This window comes from Neopsephotus bourkii, unplaced genomic scaffold (genome assembly GCF_033783945.1).
Source record: "Neopsephotus bourkii isolate Nb327-2 ecotype Australia unplaced genomic scaffold, CSIRO-AGI_Nbou_v1 NB_1027, whole genome shotgun sequence".
In the NCBI taxonomy this organism is placed as follows: Eukaryota; Metazoa; Chordata; class Aves; order Psittaciformes; family Psittacidae; genus Neopsephotus; species Neopsephotus bourkii.
This window is the reverse complement of record NW_026901516.1, coordinates 1,764,497-1,779,721: the sequence shown is the minus strand read 5'-3', so window position 1 is coordinate 1,779,721 and position 15,225 is coordinate 1,764,497. Positions and strand designations below refer to the sequence as shown.

General features: G+C 41.0%; 1 protein-coding gene across 3 annotated transcripts in view; it reads left to right on the top strand.

Moving 5' to 3' along the window:
* The window catches only part of OSBPL1A (oxysterol binding protein like 1A), a 76,406-nt gene that overhangs the window by 45,454 nt on the left and 15,727 nt on the right, over nt 1-15,225 (top strand). For all 3 annotated transcript variants that reach the window (XM_061360519.1, XM_061360517.1, XM_061360518.1), the window contains 3 exons: nt 6,367-6,517; nt 13,079-13,154; nt 14,597-14,731. In XM_061360519.1, coding sequence (XP_061216503.1) covers nt 6,367-6,517; nt 13,079-13,154; nt 14,597-14,731 — 362 coding nt within the window. The remainder of the gene's footprint in view (nt 1-6,366; nt 6,518-13,078; nt 13,155-14,596; nt 14,732-15,225) is intronic.

Sequence of the window (15,225 nt, the reverse complement as noted above, 5' to 3'; positions counted from 1 at the left end):
GGTAATAGCTGTACCGTTTACATCTCTGTAAGTGGGTGATCCTAGGGCCCACAGCTGTCTGCAGCTATGAAGGACCTGGAAGAGCTTGGGAGTGAACATAATCTAACTGTAGTAGATAATTAGGCTGTGATGGCATATATCACAAGCAAGTATGGAGTTACTTTTTCTGTTAATCACACTCTCTGATGCTTCCGACAGGTAAAACAGTGTTCCCAGACTCCTTGGTAGGTGTTCTGCGGTGCACAGCTTGGAGAATAAAACCAGGCAAAGTGGAATCTGTCCTCAAGTATAGCACTAACACAGAAACACAGTGAATCAATAGCAGACTTTGCTGCTTGGCATGGTAACAGATGTATCAAGCCTTCAAGGAGGAGAAGAGATTGAAGAACACTCACTAGAAACAGGTTCTTCAACTAGAACCAAAAGAAGGGTTCTGCTGAAAGGCCTCAGGCTCTTCTGCTTGTCTCAACAAAGCAGAGAATAGTTGTTTCTCTGGTGCTGCTGGAATGTAGTCTCTCCAGCCAGGCTTGCTTTGTGTATGTGAAAGAATATTCAGTTTTAAAGAGCTATTAAGTCTGAGTGTCTCATGACTGACCCAGTCTCCAAAGCTTTCTTAAATAAAGGTGTCCAAAACTGCCTCTCTAGCTGAGAGGTAGTATTTTTTTCACTTGAAGCTGCGAACAAATTACACTGAGTGGATTTGTGTAACTGTGAAACTTGTTAAGCATATATATACGCATATAAAAATCCTCTCTCCTTTGGGAGAAATCACTTGACATAATTCATCTTGATTGCAATTTAAATAATTTTCCAGGACAAGCTCACTTTCTTGACTGCCTGTCGACTTCATCAGACTTGTGTTAGATTCTCTAGGTTGTTCACATTCAGTGCTTCGCAGTGATTAGGGTCCTCTGTCTCTGAAGGCACATGTCTGGGGGAAGGGCACTCTGTTTTCTGTATTTTTTTGGGAGGGGGCCATGGATGGGGAACTAGAGAAAGGGAAAAGTGACATCTTTTCCTGGCTTCTTGATACATGTTATGACTTCCACCATAAACACAAAAAGAATTAGTTTTTTTGTGGGTGTGGTTTGGAGTAGGTTTTTTTGCTTATCACTGGGATCCTGCTAATACTTTCTAACTTGCTTTTCTGCCATATCTGTGGAGTCTCAACTAGAAGGCTTCTTGTGTCTGTGTGACAGCAAAGGATATTTGGCACTGGCTCAGAGTTTGGGCATGTGGGTCTTTTTTCTTGGGCTAATGAGAGAAGGGATATGGTGGTAAATGTGGTCATAACAGAGAGCAGAGACTAGGCCTAATTGCCGGAAGATAAAAATTTCTATCTCCAAGAACTCTAACATATTGAGACTTTGTTTTCATAGCTTTTGCTAAACTTTATTTTCTGTCTGGTAGGATTTTAAGTTAAATGATTTTGAATAAATAGACATTCGTGACTTAGCTTAGTAGGCTGTACAGGAGATTGAGGGAACACTGATGTATTGTAAGAGGGATGTGGCAAGTCATAATGTCTATCAGTGGAAAAATGCCACTACTTTGAGAGTATTTTTTCTATTAGAATCTTTTTGTAACTCTAAATCTCCACCACAGAAGTGATTTTAGAAGTGCGAGTATTGCATAACTCTTTGGCTTGCATTTTGAGCTGAAGAGTTGCTAGCTTTGACTTGACAGGTTGAAAGAAAAAGCCAATGCTGCTTTTTGTTTTGTTTTTTAAAAGGATGTTATCCGCATATTAGACACTTCTGCTTGTTTACTCTCAACAAAGTATAACTAGCTGTGACAATTCAGAGCAGTGCAAGACTTTTAATCAGGGTTTGAACAAGAAGTGTATTAGAAAGGGTATGTTCACAGCAGCAGCTACTTGTCTCCATTTACCATGCTCTGATTCACATTGTAGAGGAATCTGTTTGCATGAACCTGACTCCTGAATAAAGCTAAATTGGAAGATACAGGCTGGTTGCCATTGGACATTCAGTGCATGGTAGGAGAGTAGAGCTAATCTGAAGAGAACACCACCAGAAATGTTTTTAGTTCGAGTGTCAAGTCCTCAGCACCATCTGTTTGGCTTGCAGATCTGCTCCAACTGAGCCATGCTACCTGCTGATGTTGGCATACACCACATTAGTCACTCATAAGCCTGTGTTGAGTAGTTTTGCTTGTGGAAATTGTGGGCACAATTGCAGAAACATCCTTCTTTTCCAAAACAGGGGTGAGGAAGATGTTCGAAATGTGGTAGGATTGCTTAGTCAGACAGTAGCTTATTTGCTGAAGTCCCTCTTCTTTTCAAGGGGTATGCTGTTACCAGTGCTTCCTGGCTGTTGAGGTAAATCCTAAATCCCTGCAGTTGGAGAACAGTAGATACTGAACATGAAAGGAAGAACCTACAGGAAATGGGAGTTACTTGTGTAACCAGAGTATGGTATCCAGTGTTAAGAACAGCCAAGTTAAGGGTGTTATTAATCTGAACTCTGATAGCAATCGTTAACAGCATTTCTTGGTGTGCTGATGGTGTGCTGATGCTCTCACCATGGGAGTGGTGGAAAGGTGTAATTAAACTTGATAGCACATGGAGTGCTGGAGCTCTCAGTTTCAGGATTGACTGCTATGTTTAAAGCACAGTGGGATGGAGAGGGGGGAGATTGGGGAAGGGAAGCAGCACTAAACAAATAGCAAAATTTAATAAGACCAGTGGCATCTCCTAGAGAGCTGGAGAAGTTATTAGCCTTGATTAAGTATATATTATTGATTATATATGCTTAATTAAGTATATTACAGGAAGCTTGTGAAAACATAATACAGATGCAGAGTCTATCCACAGTGCTGAAAAATAGCTAAGCAGGCCAAAAATTAAAAAGTACTTGATTTTTGCCTTGCAGATACGATTCCCTGATTATATGCAAATTGCACACTTGATTTGGGAAAAGCTTAGAACTGTCCTGATTTTTTTCTTTAGCGGATTTTATCTGTGAAGTGGGGGTTTTCTGGAAACACAGCTTTGTGTGTGTTCAGTTGGGTATTGAGGTTTTTACATAGATGGAATCTTACTATAGAAGCAGTTATTTAGTTGCAGGAATATTTAGATTATACTAAAGCTAGCCCTTAATAGTACAGCTTCAGCTGTTATGTACCACTAATGGGTGCTGTGTTTATGAATAATGCTTCTAAATGGTACAAGAAGTAGTAGGCCAGTTCTGTTGCTTCTGCTCACTTCCTAGTTTGTCACCAGTTACAAGCTTACTTAAAAACTGTACAAAAAGCACAGAAACTTTCTGCTCTTTCTTCCATTTTTAGGCTAGTTTGTCAAGTGGCTTTTTTGGATAGTATACCAAAAACACTGCACAACCTCTGTGAGAATGCTGCTGCCTGTGTTTAACTATATTCTTGCCTTGAATATAATTAAAAGAATAAATTCATGTGTTTCAGGGAGTAATAGGAAATGCCTGGTCAGAATTCAAACCCAACTTTGCCAGTGGTTAAACACTGCCTTTCTTAGGTGTATTTATTAACCAAATACATTGGCCAATATTTTTTATCTGGAACTGTTGCAATAGATTAGCTTGCCTTAAGTTTCTTCTGTCATTGCTTCTGCTGTTTCCCCTTCCTCTCCCACTCTTGCAAAATGTAGCTGGTGTTTCTACTGGTACCTTGACACTTCAGGTTTCATGAGCTGGAGAGCTTCCTGCTCTTGTCTCAAAGATCCCTTAAAAATCTTGGCTTTATGAACAGGCCTTATTCCTTCTCCCCCCACTTCAGCCCACACCCCCTGAAGTTCAATAGGAAAAAAAAACGCATTTTTCTCCTAGTCATCTGTTTGACAGCTGCTCTGTAGAAACTTGTGAATATAGATCTTTTTTTGCAGTGACGGGGGAGTATGCAAATCTTAATTCAGAAAAGAGTTAGCTGCAAGTACACAGGGAAAAGCTCAGTCTGAGTTAGTTGCCTATTGATCTGTGCTCACGATACAATACTAGGCTTGCTCATTCCGATGCCTAAACACTCAAGGCTTATGAAAGTAATTGGGTTAAAAAAGGTTGCTGAAGTTAAGGGGTTGAAGATTGAGATCTTTGGCAGGAGCTGTTGTAGTCGTTCTTTCTCAATGAGAGCCATTTCCCAGGAAAATGGGAGAGATGTCTCTGGAGAGCAATTTCTCTTAATGGTGTCTGGTTTCTTTCTTCTACTGTTCTTTATTGTATAGCATGCTCTTGCATTAAGCGAGGCACATGCCCTGGAGAGGGGTGGCTGGTCATTGTCTACAGCTCTGGAGAGGTTTGCAGGTGCTGAGCTCAGTCCTACATAATTGTGTCTCTGCACAGCATTAGGAGAACTGATCATGTGCAGTGTTTAAAAATCCTTGTTATACTGAGAAGCATATCAGAGAATGGTCAGTGGTTCTGGTGAAGCTGTTCTTCCCTTTCCACCTCTGGAGTCCTAGGTTGGTTTCAGAAGCTCAAATTGAGGGCATTTGTCTTGTGACTCTTCTACCATCCAGGACTGCTTGTTTGCAGACAGAAGAAAGGAGCTGTATAGAGGGCAGGCTCTGCTTTACATTACAGGTTTGCTTCATGGTTTTCTTGTGACAATAACTGTTGGCACAATTGAGCAGCTCTTTCAATAGAGGTAGGGTACTTACCTTGAAGGGGTTTACAGCTTGTGGTACAGTCAGGATACTGAAGCTCAAGTTGTGTTACACTGCTAGAGTGTCCCTTCCTCTGTGATATTTGGATATGCAGAATGTTTTCCTGGCTACCTGAGCTTATGATCTCTGGAAAAAATCTGTATTTTATGTAACAGACTTGTCCACAAGTAAAAATGCTTCTCCTTATCCTACTTGTTATATATAGTACCCACCAAACTAATGCTTTGATATGTTATACCATAATTTGGCACAGAACCAGACAGACAAATTTGGGGAAACTTGTGAGAAGATTCTCTGGAGTGCCAGTCCACTTTTTTAGCATATCCTTAACACCAGCTGGCAGTTCTTTTCATTCCCTAGCAACTGGCTTAATTTCAGTACTGTCTTGATGAGGAATAGGGATAGATGCTTTTAATGAAATGAAAGATCTGCTTTATGCTTCTAGATCTCACTCTGTGTAGAGAGAATCGAGACACTGGGGTACAGCCCATCCATCCAGCAGGATTTTGTCATCTTCTTGACCCTTCTGTAATCTGGATGCAGTAGAAAGTGTTCTTGCCACTGGCCACCAAAGCAACACGCAATTTACATGTTCAGGAGAAGCTGCTGGCATAGTTTTCTTAAGACAAAACAAGAAAGCACCTAGCAGTGGACATCTGTGACTGAGATATTCTTTTGAATGGACTACTACTTCAGCATTCATTACTAGCTTTGAATTAGAATCAGTGTGTGAGAGATGACTAATCTTGCAATTATTTCTCTGGGTATTTGCAGCCAAGAGCAGTAGCATATGCTGAAAGAAGTACATGGCAGGAATGGTGTCTACTACAGTTTGGGTGTGCTTTTTTTCAGAAGCAGTGGGGCTTGATTTAAGCTCTACCATTCAGTATTGTACCTGGTTTCTGCTAAAGGATTTCCCAAATGGGGTAGAAATGAATGCATCATTACTTGTCTTGAGCTGTTCCCTTTCTTCCTGGAACTTGCATTTGGATAATCCTTTGACAGTCTTGTCGGGCTTGAAGGAAAAACATGGAACAAAAATACAGCTTTTTACCAGGAAATTTTTATTTTCTGATTTGGGGCAAGCCTGTCCCTTCTCCAGAGGTAGTCAAGCCCTGCCTAACCAAAACACTGATGGGAAATAATGTGGTGTGTTGATATTTTTAATTTTAGATGTGATATGGGTTGTACTATTAACCTACCTTCCAGAGTACAACATTTATCTTATTGATTGCTGAGCTTATCATTTAAAGTTTGCTGGGACTTACGTGACTAATACAATCCACTGCATACAGGATCTCCTTCTGTTCTTCGATTCTTCTTCAGTAAGTTGGGAAGTGAAAGTTGTGGGCAGCCCCGGGTGTCCAGGAATTCAGATCAAGCTTAAATCTTACCTAGAAGGAGGAGTCTTCTGGGTATTTGTGTGACACTGGCACTTTTCCTGAGCAAGTTATAGCAGCTTCAATTTAGTAACAGTGTCAAATTTTCTCTCTGATAGAGGATTTTTAATGTTCTTGCTTATCATGCAGTCTCTTTGTATCTGGATACAGAGCTGCAGCAGTCAGTGGCAGTACTAGTTACTTACCAAATGGATGCTGTCATTAGGACACAGTAGCCTACTTAGGTTTCAGTTTTGTACAAAGAGGGAAGATCTGCTAGTGACTGAAGTCTAGCACAGGCGGTAGATTCATTAACATGCACCTGCTCTTTTGCAGATTCAGAATCTGAAAAATCATTAAGTGTGTTTGAATCAACGGCCTACTCCCTGGAGGACATGGATTCAAAAGATACAATAACTTCAGACATGCCTGAAGAAAAGGTTTGTGGCAGTGGGGAGTCACTGTCCAACGGGATCAAGAAACACAGGTAAGGTGTTATCTGTTTTTAATAGTGAGTAAAAGACCACAGGAATCTCTGGAAAGCTAACTGTGAAAACATTTTAAACTTTGTTACAGATGATTGACAAATGGTTGGTAGTGCTATGGTTTTATAAAGAACGTTTTTCTAAGTCTAGTGTGCTCCTTTGCATTTGTTTTTTTTGATGATTTAATCTGAATAAGTAAAAATAAAATAGAATGTGCTATGTAAAAATGGACACACTTGGTTTTTAATAGATCTTAGTGAAATCTATGTGGATTTTAATTCCTTCATGTATCTTTAATGATCTATGCCTCCTGTTGCCTCTTTACTTTCCAGACACTTGATCCTCCTGTTGGTATGGGGAATGAATGAAAAATATTGTTAGCCTGGAATCAGGAACTCAAATGTGAACAAAGGGAGTCTTATTCTAAAAGTCTCATCCATGTTTTATGTGCTTATTTTGTGTTGTCAAATGATCCATTTTTGTTTGTTTCCTTGCCGATAACAGAGGACAATAGATCTGGAGTTAATGAGATGTAATAGACACCACTATGCTCGAGTTTCAGTGAAAGGGCAATATAATGTTTATGCTAAAAATCAAGCCAGACTTAAGCGTGTTTTCAGAAAGACTACTTTGGAAATGTTTTGGATGTGCAGAATGATCATGGGGATTCCAGATTTGTGTAAAACCAGGAAATTATTGTTCAATTTTACAGAAGCAAGCGAGACTGCTTTAATTACTTGGTATCCTAAATAGTTAAATTGCACTGACTGTTGGAAGTATGTGGTAATGTCAGAGACCTGATGTTTCAAGGTTCAACCTCTGCATGTGTATCCCTCCCACGCTAGGCAAAGACTAAGGCAAATAAGGGCTTGGGTGGAATAATGGGGTGGTTTGGGAAGGTAACATAAAGCAGCTGACTAAGCGTGTTGCTCTTTGCTCTTGTGCTATTACCAAGGTGGTATTTATGGCCTTTCCTAATTAGAGCAGGAAGTTCAGGGTTGGGAGAAAGCGCTAGGTAAAGGTGGACATTTGAATTGCATTTATTGCCTTGGAAACTGAGGAGAAAGGAGGCAATTCACAATCAACATGAAAATGTTGACATGCATTGTCTTGAAGAGTTTTAACAGGGATCAGTCTTTTACTATATATCGCTCACTATACAAAAGAAATAATTTGGCCAAGTTTACATAATACTGTATTATGCTGTAGAACTGTAGGGAGCATATGACTGAAGAAGCATTTGAGATCTGGTGGTCTTGTAAAGCGGAATGAAAAGCAATAAACAAGAAACCTGGAGAGGGACTTTTTACAAAGGCATGTAGTGATAGGACAAAGGATAATGGCTTTAAACTGAAATGGGGGACATCTAGGTCAGGCATTATGAAAAGGACTCTTCATTATGAGGATGGTGAGGCACTGGAACAGATTGCCCGGAGAAGTTATGGTTGCCCCATCCCTGGGGGGCCAGGTTGGATGGGGCTTTGAGCAACCTGGTCTAGTGGAAGGTATCCCTGACCATGGCAGGGGGGTTAAACTAGATGGCCTTTAAGGTCTCTTCCAACTCAAACAATTCTGTGATCTCTGCTTATGTTGTTTCTGAGTTGTGTGTCTTTTAGCAGCAAAGAGAGTAGAGGATGTTGGAGTAAAATGAGTCTCTGGCTAATGATTAATTGCTAAACAGAAGTGAAAACTATGATAAAGTAGAAATTTTTGCACGTAGATAAGAATGTATGGTCATATTTTAGCTTTTTTACCTGACATGTTGGTGACACATGGGGACCTGTCCACAGAAACACTGGTGCAAACTGTTTCTCCCCAGAGCTCAGCCAATTTAAACTTAACATTTGAGATAACCTTTTCTGCGGGTGGGAGTTGTGTGGTATTTCTGGCCTTGTTTTTAAGGCTCTTGGTGGCAGTGGTGTTTGGCCTGGTACAGGATCTGTTTGATAGGACTTCAGGAACGTTATCTACCTGGAGCTGCTGGCTTCAGTTTGTGCCTCTTGGTTTTGGGGCTAGTTAGAGGGCATGTGGTTTAATATGCATTGTCTGTGATGTTACTGGTCTCCTTTTCGGAACAGAAATCTCAACTTCTTGATGCTGTGCAAAGTGAGAGGTCCAAATATTTTGACAGCTGTTAATACCACCTTTACACCCTTGGGTTTGCTGTAACTTTTTTGCTTCCCTTTGTGGTAACCACGTGGAAACAAGTCACTTGGAGAATAGACCTGATTAAGTTCTTTTGCTTAAAATCTTGTTAACTTCCCGTAGTACGTCAGATGAACTGCAGCTGCATTTGGGTTGCGTATGACAGTACCTACACTGTTTAGCAGTCACAGAATCATAGAATAGTTAGGGTTGCAAAGGACCTTAAGATCATCTAGTTCCAGCCCCCCTGCGATGGGCATGGACACTTCACACTAAACCATGTCACCCAAGACTCTCTCTAACCTGGCCTTGAACACAGCCAGGGATGGAGCATTCACAACTTCCCTGGGCAACTCATTCCAGTGCCTCACCACCCTTACAGTGAAGAACTTCTTCCTGACATCCAATCTAAACTTCCCCTGTGTAAGTTTTAACCCATTACCCCTTGTCCTATCACTACAGTCCCTAATGAAGAGTCCCTCCCCAGCATCCCTATAGGCCCCCTTCAGATACTGGAAGGCTGCTATGAGGTCTCCACGCAGCCTTCTCTTCTCCAGGCTGAACAGCCCCAACTTTCTCAGCCTGTTTTCATACGGGAGGTGCTCCAGTCCCCTGATCATCCTCATGGCCTCCTCTGGACTTGTTCCAACAGTTCCATGTCTTTTTTATGTTGAGGACACCAGAACTGTACACAATACTCCAAGTGAGGTCTCACGAGAGCAAAGCAGAGGGGCAGGATCACCTCCTTCGACCTGCTGGTCATGCTCCTTTTGATGCAGCCCAGGATACAGTTGCCTTTCTGGGCTGCGAGCGCACACTGCTGGCTCATGTTCATTTTCTCATTGACCAGCACCCCCAAGTCCTTCTCCTCAGGGCTGCTCTGAATCTCTTCTCTCCTCAACCTGTAGCTGTGCCTGGGATTGCTCCGACCCAGGTATAGGACCTTGCACTTGTCATAGTTAAACTTCATGAGGTTGGCATCAGCCCACCTCACAAGCGTGTCAAAGTCCCTCTGGATGGCATTCCTTCCCTCCAGCGTATCAACCAAACCACACAGCTTGGTGTCATCGACAAACTTGCTGAGGGCGCACTCAATCCCACTGCCCATGTCACTGACAAAGATGTTGAACAAGACCGGTCCCAACATCACTCATTACTGGTCTCCAGCTGGACATTGAGCCATTGACCACAACTCTTTGTGTGCGGCCATCCAACCAGTTCCTTATCCACGGAGTGGTCCATTCATCAAATTGATGTCTCTCCAATTTAGAGACAAGAATGTTGTGTGGGACAATGTCGAATGCTTTACACAAATCGAGGTAGATGACATCAACTGCTCTACCGCTGTCCATCAATTCTGTAGCCCCATCATAGAAGGCCACCAAATTGGCCAGGCAGGATTTCCCCTTAGTGTCACCAAGCACCTTGTTGTTTTTCATGTGCCTTAGCATGCCTTCCAGGAGAATCTGCTCCAAGATTCTGCCAGGCACAAAGGTGAGACTGACTGGTCTGTAATTCCCTGGGTCATCCATTTTCCCCTTCTTGAAAATGGGGGTTATATTTCCCTTTTACCAGTCATCAGGAACTTCACCTGACTGCCATGATTTTTCAAATATGAAATCAGCATAAGTATTTCCTACCTTCATCTAGAAAGCCTGAGTTCTAATCTGCCTCTCCCATTTGAGTGGTGAGGATTTTGCACAGGGTGGTGGAGATCAGGTTTTGAGTGTGGGGAGCATGGTTCTGAGGAATTCAGTGTTGGGATGTACATACAAATACAGGTGAAACCATCTTTGATTATAGTGCCACTTCTAGTCTGATGTCTTATTCTGTTTTTTAATGTAGTTTCCATCCTACTGATTGCTCATAGAGTGTTTTGATAGAGGACTTCTTAAAACTTTTTGCAGACAGTTTGAGAGATAGGAGAATAGTACATGAAATAATCTGCAAGTATTCGAATCACTTCTGTTTAAGAGGGAAACTATTAATCTGAGCCAGACTTTAAAAACCAAAATCAAAGAAAAACCTTCCCCCAAAAACCCACAACAAACCCCCAAGAATAAACATCCCCTTCCAAGCCTAACCAACCAAAACCCAAAAAACCCCTTATGCATCAGTCATGAAGCATTAGTATTGATAAAGGTGTTGCAGTAGCAGATAACTATTGGAGGTAACGGCAAATAGGACTACTGAAACTAACATCTTAGCCTGAATAGACTACATTTAACATCCGCTTGTCACTGCTGTTTCCCTGTTATTGGTGAGTTTTTGTTGTCAGGTTCCCTTTGGTCCCCTCATTGGGACCTTTCAGAATGCAGATGTGTTTTTGTGTAGCTTTGGGGAGCCAGGACTTTGCTCAGGTTTACATGAAGAGCAAGCTAAATGTGCCTTCCATCACAGCATGTGTCTCCTTCCCCACAGGATTCCTGTAGTAGCTGGTCTACTATAGGTGATGCTTTGGACAAATGTTTTTGTTTAAGTGAACCATCTTAAATACGTCTTATCTGTTCTACTGCACAGAGATTCCAGCAGATGTTTTTGTCACTCACAGCTAAAGTTTACTTCCTGAGTTCTTTCTAAAATTGACCTCTGGAAGGAAATTTTTGCATTCATAAACCTTTCCCTTAATCACAGGGAGTGTGTCAAGGTTAGTGGGCCTCAAGTCTTGGCTGCCTGTCATTTTTCCAACGTGTCCTTACTTGTCCCTGGGATCTTTCTTGGTGACTTAAAACTGGTTTGTGTTTTCTGACTCCCATATCAGGTTTGTCTGCTGTAGGTAGGAAGTATGGGTAAATGGCTGAAACTGAATGCTGACTTTCAAGTAATTAAACAAATTGGACAGGATAACTTTACTGAAAACTTGAGTTTTTTATATGCAGGGAAAAAGCAGTCCCTGTATATAGTTTAGCAAACTAGAGGCATGTGAAGAGCTTACTCAAAACACAAATACTGGGTCAGCTAACTGCCTTCATTAAAGAATATGCAGAAAAAAATAAGTAATCACTACAAGAGAAGGTAAGACTGACTACTTGGTGGACACTGTCCTCTCCTGGACGTATGTATCAAAGCATCTACAGAAGTATTTTATACCTGATATTATTTAAGGTAATCTGTTGCACAAAATATTTTTGTATCGGTGGAAAGTTAGAGTATGGAATGAGTGATGTCATGTTGGTCAATTAAAATAAATCCTTCTACCCACTCATCCCTTGCATGGGAGCCGAGTGGAACAAGTCAGTGTTAGGCTGTTAGCTACTTGCTAACAAAATGTAGTTTGCTACTGTGAGGAGTTCAGGCATATGACTTGGGTTTTTATTAGATAGGGCTGCTTGTATTTTAAGGAGCATTTGTTTTGGTTTTGTTTGTTCTGAAAACTGAAGCATCAGCCCTGGTAAAGGAGGTACTTCAGTAGCAGGTAAGTATGGGAGGTAACACAGCAAATAGAGCTACTGAAACTAGCATCTTGGCCTGGATAGAATTTGTTTTAATTCTAATTTCTTCTTTTGGCACTCTGATTACCAGAGAAGAGGCGTGGAGGAGGCAGCTACAGCCTGTTCACACTCTAAAAATGATACTGGCTTAGCTAATTTGAGGGGAAACAAAACCTTCTTGGTTAGAAAGGCAACACAATCATTTAGAGTTAGCTAAACTTTGAAATTCAAATAGGTCATGCATTTTGAGTGTATGGGAGGTAATAAATACCTCTTGAGAATTTGTCTCACTGGTAGTAGCTTCATGATCCAAACACAAATTTTAGTAATGTTATGGACAAAGAGCTTCAACCTACGTTTATGCTTTCCTGCAGGTAGATTGGATTAATAATTGGTCTGGTGAGTAGCAGTATGAAAAGTGAACAAAATCCATGCCTGATTTCTTGCAAAGCTGAGAAATACAGGCTGTGTTATACAGACTTAATGTTGGTTTTGAAAGCATGCTTAAGATTCACTTCAGGATATGTCAGTCCCCTGTAGAACAGGCTGCTGTGTGTTCTGTTCTTTAATGATGCTGATTCTTCTGTTGTACCTGAAGGCTGATCTTAATATAGGCAATAAATGTCATGGCCCTTCATTGTCAGGGTTCAGGTGACTAGCAAAAAAACAACTTCACTCCTTAACTCTCAAATCTGTTCAGACGTAGTGAACATACTCAGAAAGAACTTGCACTGTTGTAATAAGTGATGTAGAAATTCTCTTCCACTACTCTTATGCACAATGAAAGGAACGGAATTGTTCTGGTTTTGGAGAAATTCAGGTTTCTGTGCAGGTAAAACAGTTTAAGTGCTCCAAAAACCCCTTGGGTTTTTTAATTTAAAAATTGGAAAACTGTTACTTTCAAAGAAGAGTATTTGGGTTTCTTGGTCATGGTTAGTAATGGAACACTTTTCTTACTTCTGCTTGCTTCCCTATTCCTTTCTGCAGAACAAGCTTGCCATCTCCAATGTTTTCCAGAAATGACTTCAGTATCTGGAGTATCTTAAGAAAATGCATTGGAATGGTAGGTAATCAGAAAGCTATGATAAAAGATGGGAAGTGATTGTGTCACTTGGGGCCCACAAGGGACCTTTTTAATTTGCTGCTTATGCTTTGTTTGCTTTCACAACTCAAGAAGGTAAGACCTTGTCAGAGCAATATTCCTTCAGTAAAAGCATTTTCTCTTGATTTTTAAGATTTTTAACTACTTCATTTTTAACTACTTCATTTTTCCTCTTCTCCCTTTCTTTTATTATCTCAGTCTTTCCCCTGCCCCCATGGTGTTTATTAGCCATATGGTTGCCAGATCAGAGGTTACCTGGTTGGCATCTAATCTGCTTCCAGCTAAGAGTGGATTGAGAAGAGTTCCTTCCATTAGATCCCTGCAGTAGGCTGAAAGTACTTACTGCTGATAAACCTCTGCCAGCCTGTAATGTGCATTTAGTCACTGATTTTCTCCTCATCCCCTTGCTGTAGTTACAAACAGCACCAAGCAATGAGATGTGGAAGTGCTGGGGAATACCTGTATCAGCAGCTCCAAGTCTCCTGAGTGGTTGTGAAGTGTCTGAGCCTTCTCACAGTGGCTTTAGTGGAAAAGTGTTATAATCTTAAAATACAAAGAGCAGATTGAAAGCCTGTCTTACATAAGGTGTGTGCAGGAAAAAAAAAGCCACCATAAAGATCTTAATTCTGTTTTGCAGAAATACTGCACAGGAGTTGGTGGGGGGAGTGGAACTTAGCATGGATTGTATCAAAAGTGTCTGACAAAGCTGTTAGTGCCATATGCTGCTGTTACGGTTAAGAACAGTGCTGTTTACCATGCACAGTGCCAGTGGTCATACTACAGGCTTTCTTGCAGGCAGCTTAAAACTCTGATATGTTAACGCCTTTAGGGGGCATGCTTTTTAAAAATGGGAAGGAGAATAAACTGCATCAGAACTGTAGGACCTCTGTTAATATTTTTATTCCTTTTACAAAAATTCCCTTTTTCTTCTGAATACAGAGTCCTGGTTTTCACTCCTGTGCCACCATGTTTCTCTGTCCTTTCTCATCATCCTTCTTTCCCTGCCTGCCTACCTGACTCTAAAGAAGATAATGTGTTTAAGTAATTAGATTGCCTATATCTATTTTTAAAGTAATAAATAATTCAGTCTTTAGAAAGGTCCTTAATACACCATTCCATTGTTTCATCTCACCTTCGTAATGCATTTTTTGATATTAAGTTTATTTGATTGATGTTTTGGTTTTTGTTTTAGAAGTAGCCTTAATGTCAGCACAGGCTTATCAGGCTCATAAGGGATGTACAGGGTTTTTCTGGCATTAGCAGAGCCAGGTCAAGCACATGGCATTAGCACTTAAGAGCATCATTTTTTTTGTTGTTGTTTTATAAGCCACTTACACTTCGGTCACTGCAGGTCAGTGTATTTAGTCATTTGGTTTTTAACACAAGTTTCATTTGTGCATCAGGAGCTGTCGAAGATCACAATGCCGGTTATCTTCAATGAGCCACTGAGCTTTCTCCAGCGACTTACAGAGTACATGGAGCATACATACCTCATCCACAAAGCCAGCTCAGTTTCCAGCACGACCGAGCGAATGCAGGTACTTGGGTGTGGTAACTTCTGCAATTTAGCTCTTGATGAATGGGTTGGGATTTTTTTTCTTTGGAGATAGTCTCATCATAGGAGGAACTCTCATTATTTGCTGCATGTTGGATTCTGTTATTCATTAACCAGTTTCGCTGACTGTCCTGGTTTCAGCTGGGATAGTGAATTTTCTTCCTAGCATCTGGTATAGTGCTTGTTTGGGATGAGATGTTGATAATACATTGATGTTTTTGTTGTTGCTATGAAGTGTTGACACTAAATCAAGGACTTTTGAGCTTCTTTTACCACCCCACCAGCAAGTAGGCTATGGGGGGCACAAGGAACTGGGAGGAGGTACAGCTAAGACAGTGGTCATCTCCAACAGTTTGGAATTTCACTCCTGAACAAATGCAGAATTCGGAAAAACTGGTAGAATACTTAGGAAAGTGTGCTATCACTCTGGGAATTGCAGAGATACACAAATCACTGCAACGTGGGGCTTGGTCATGT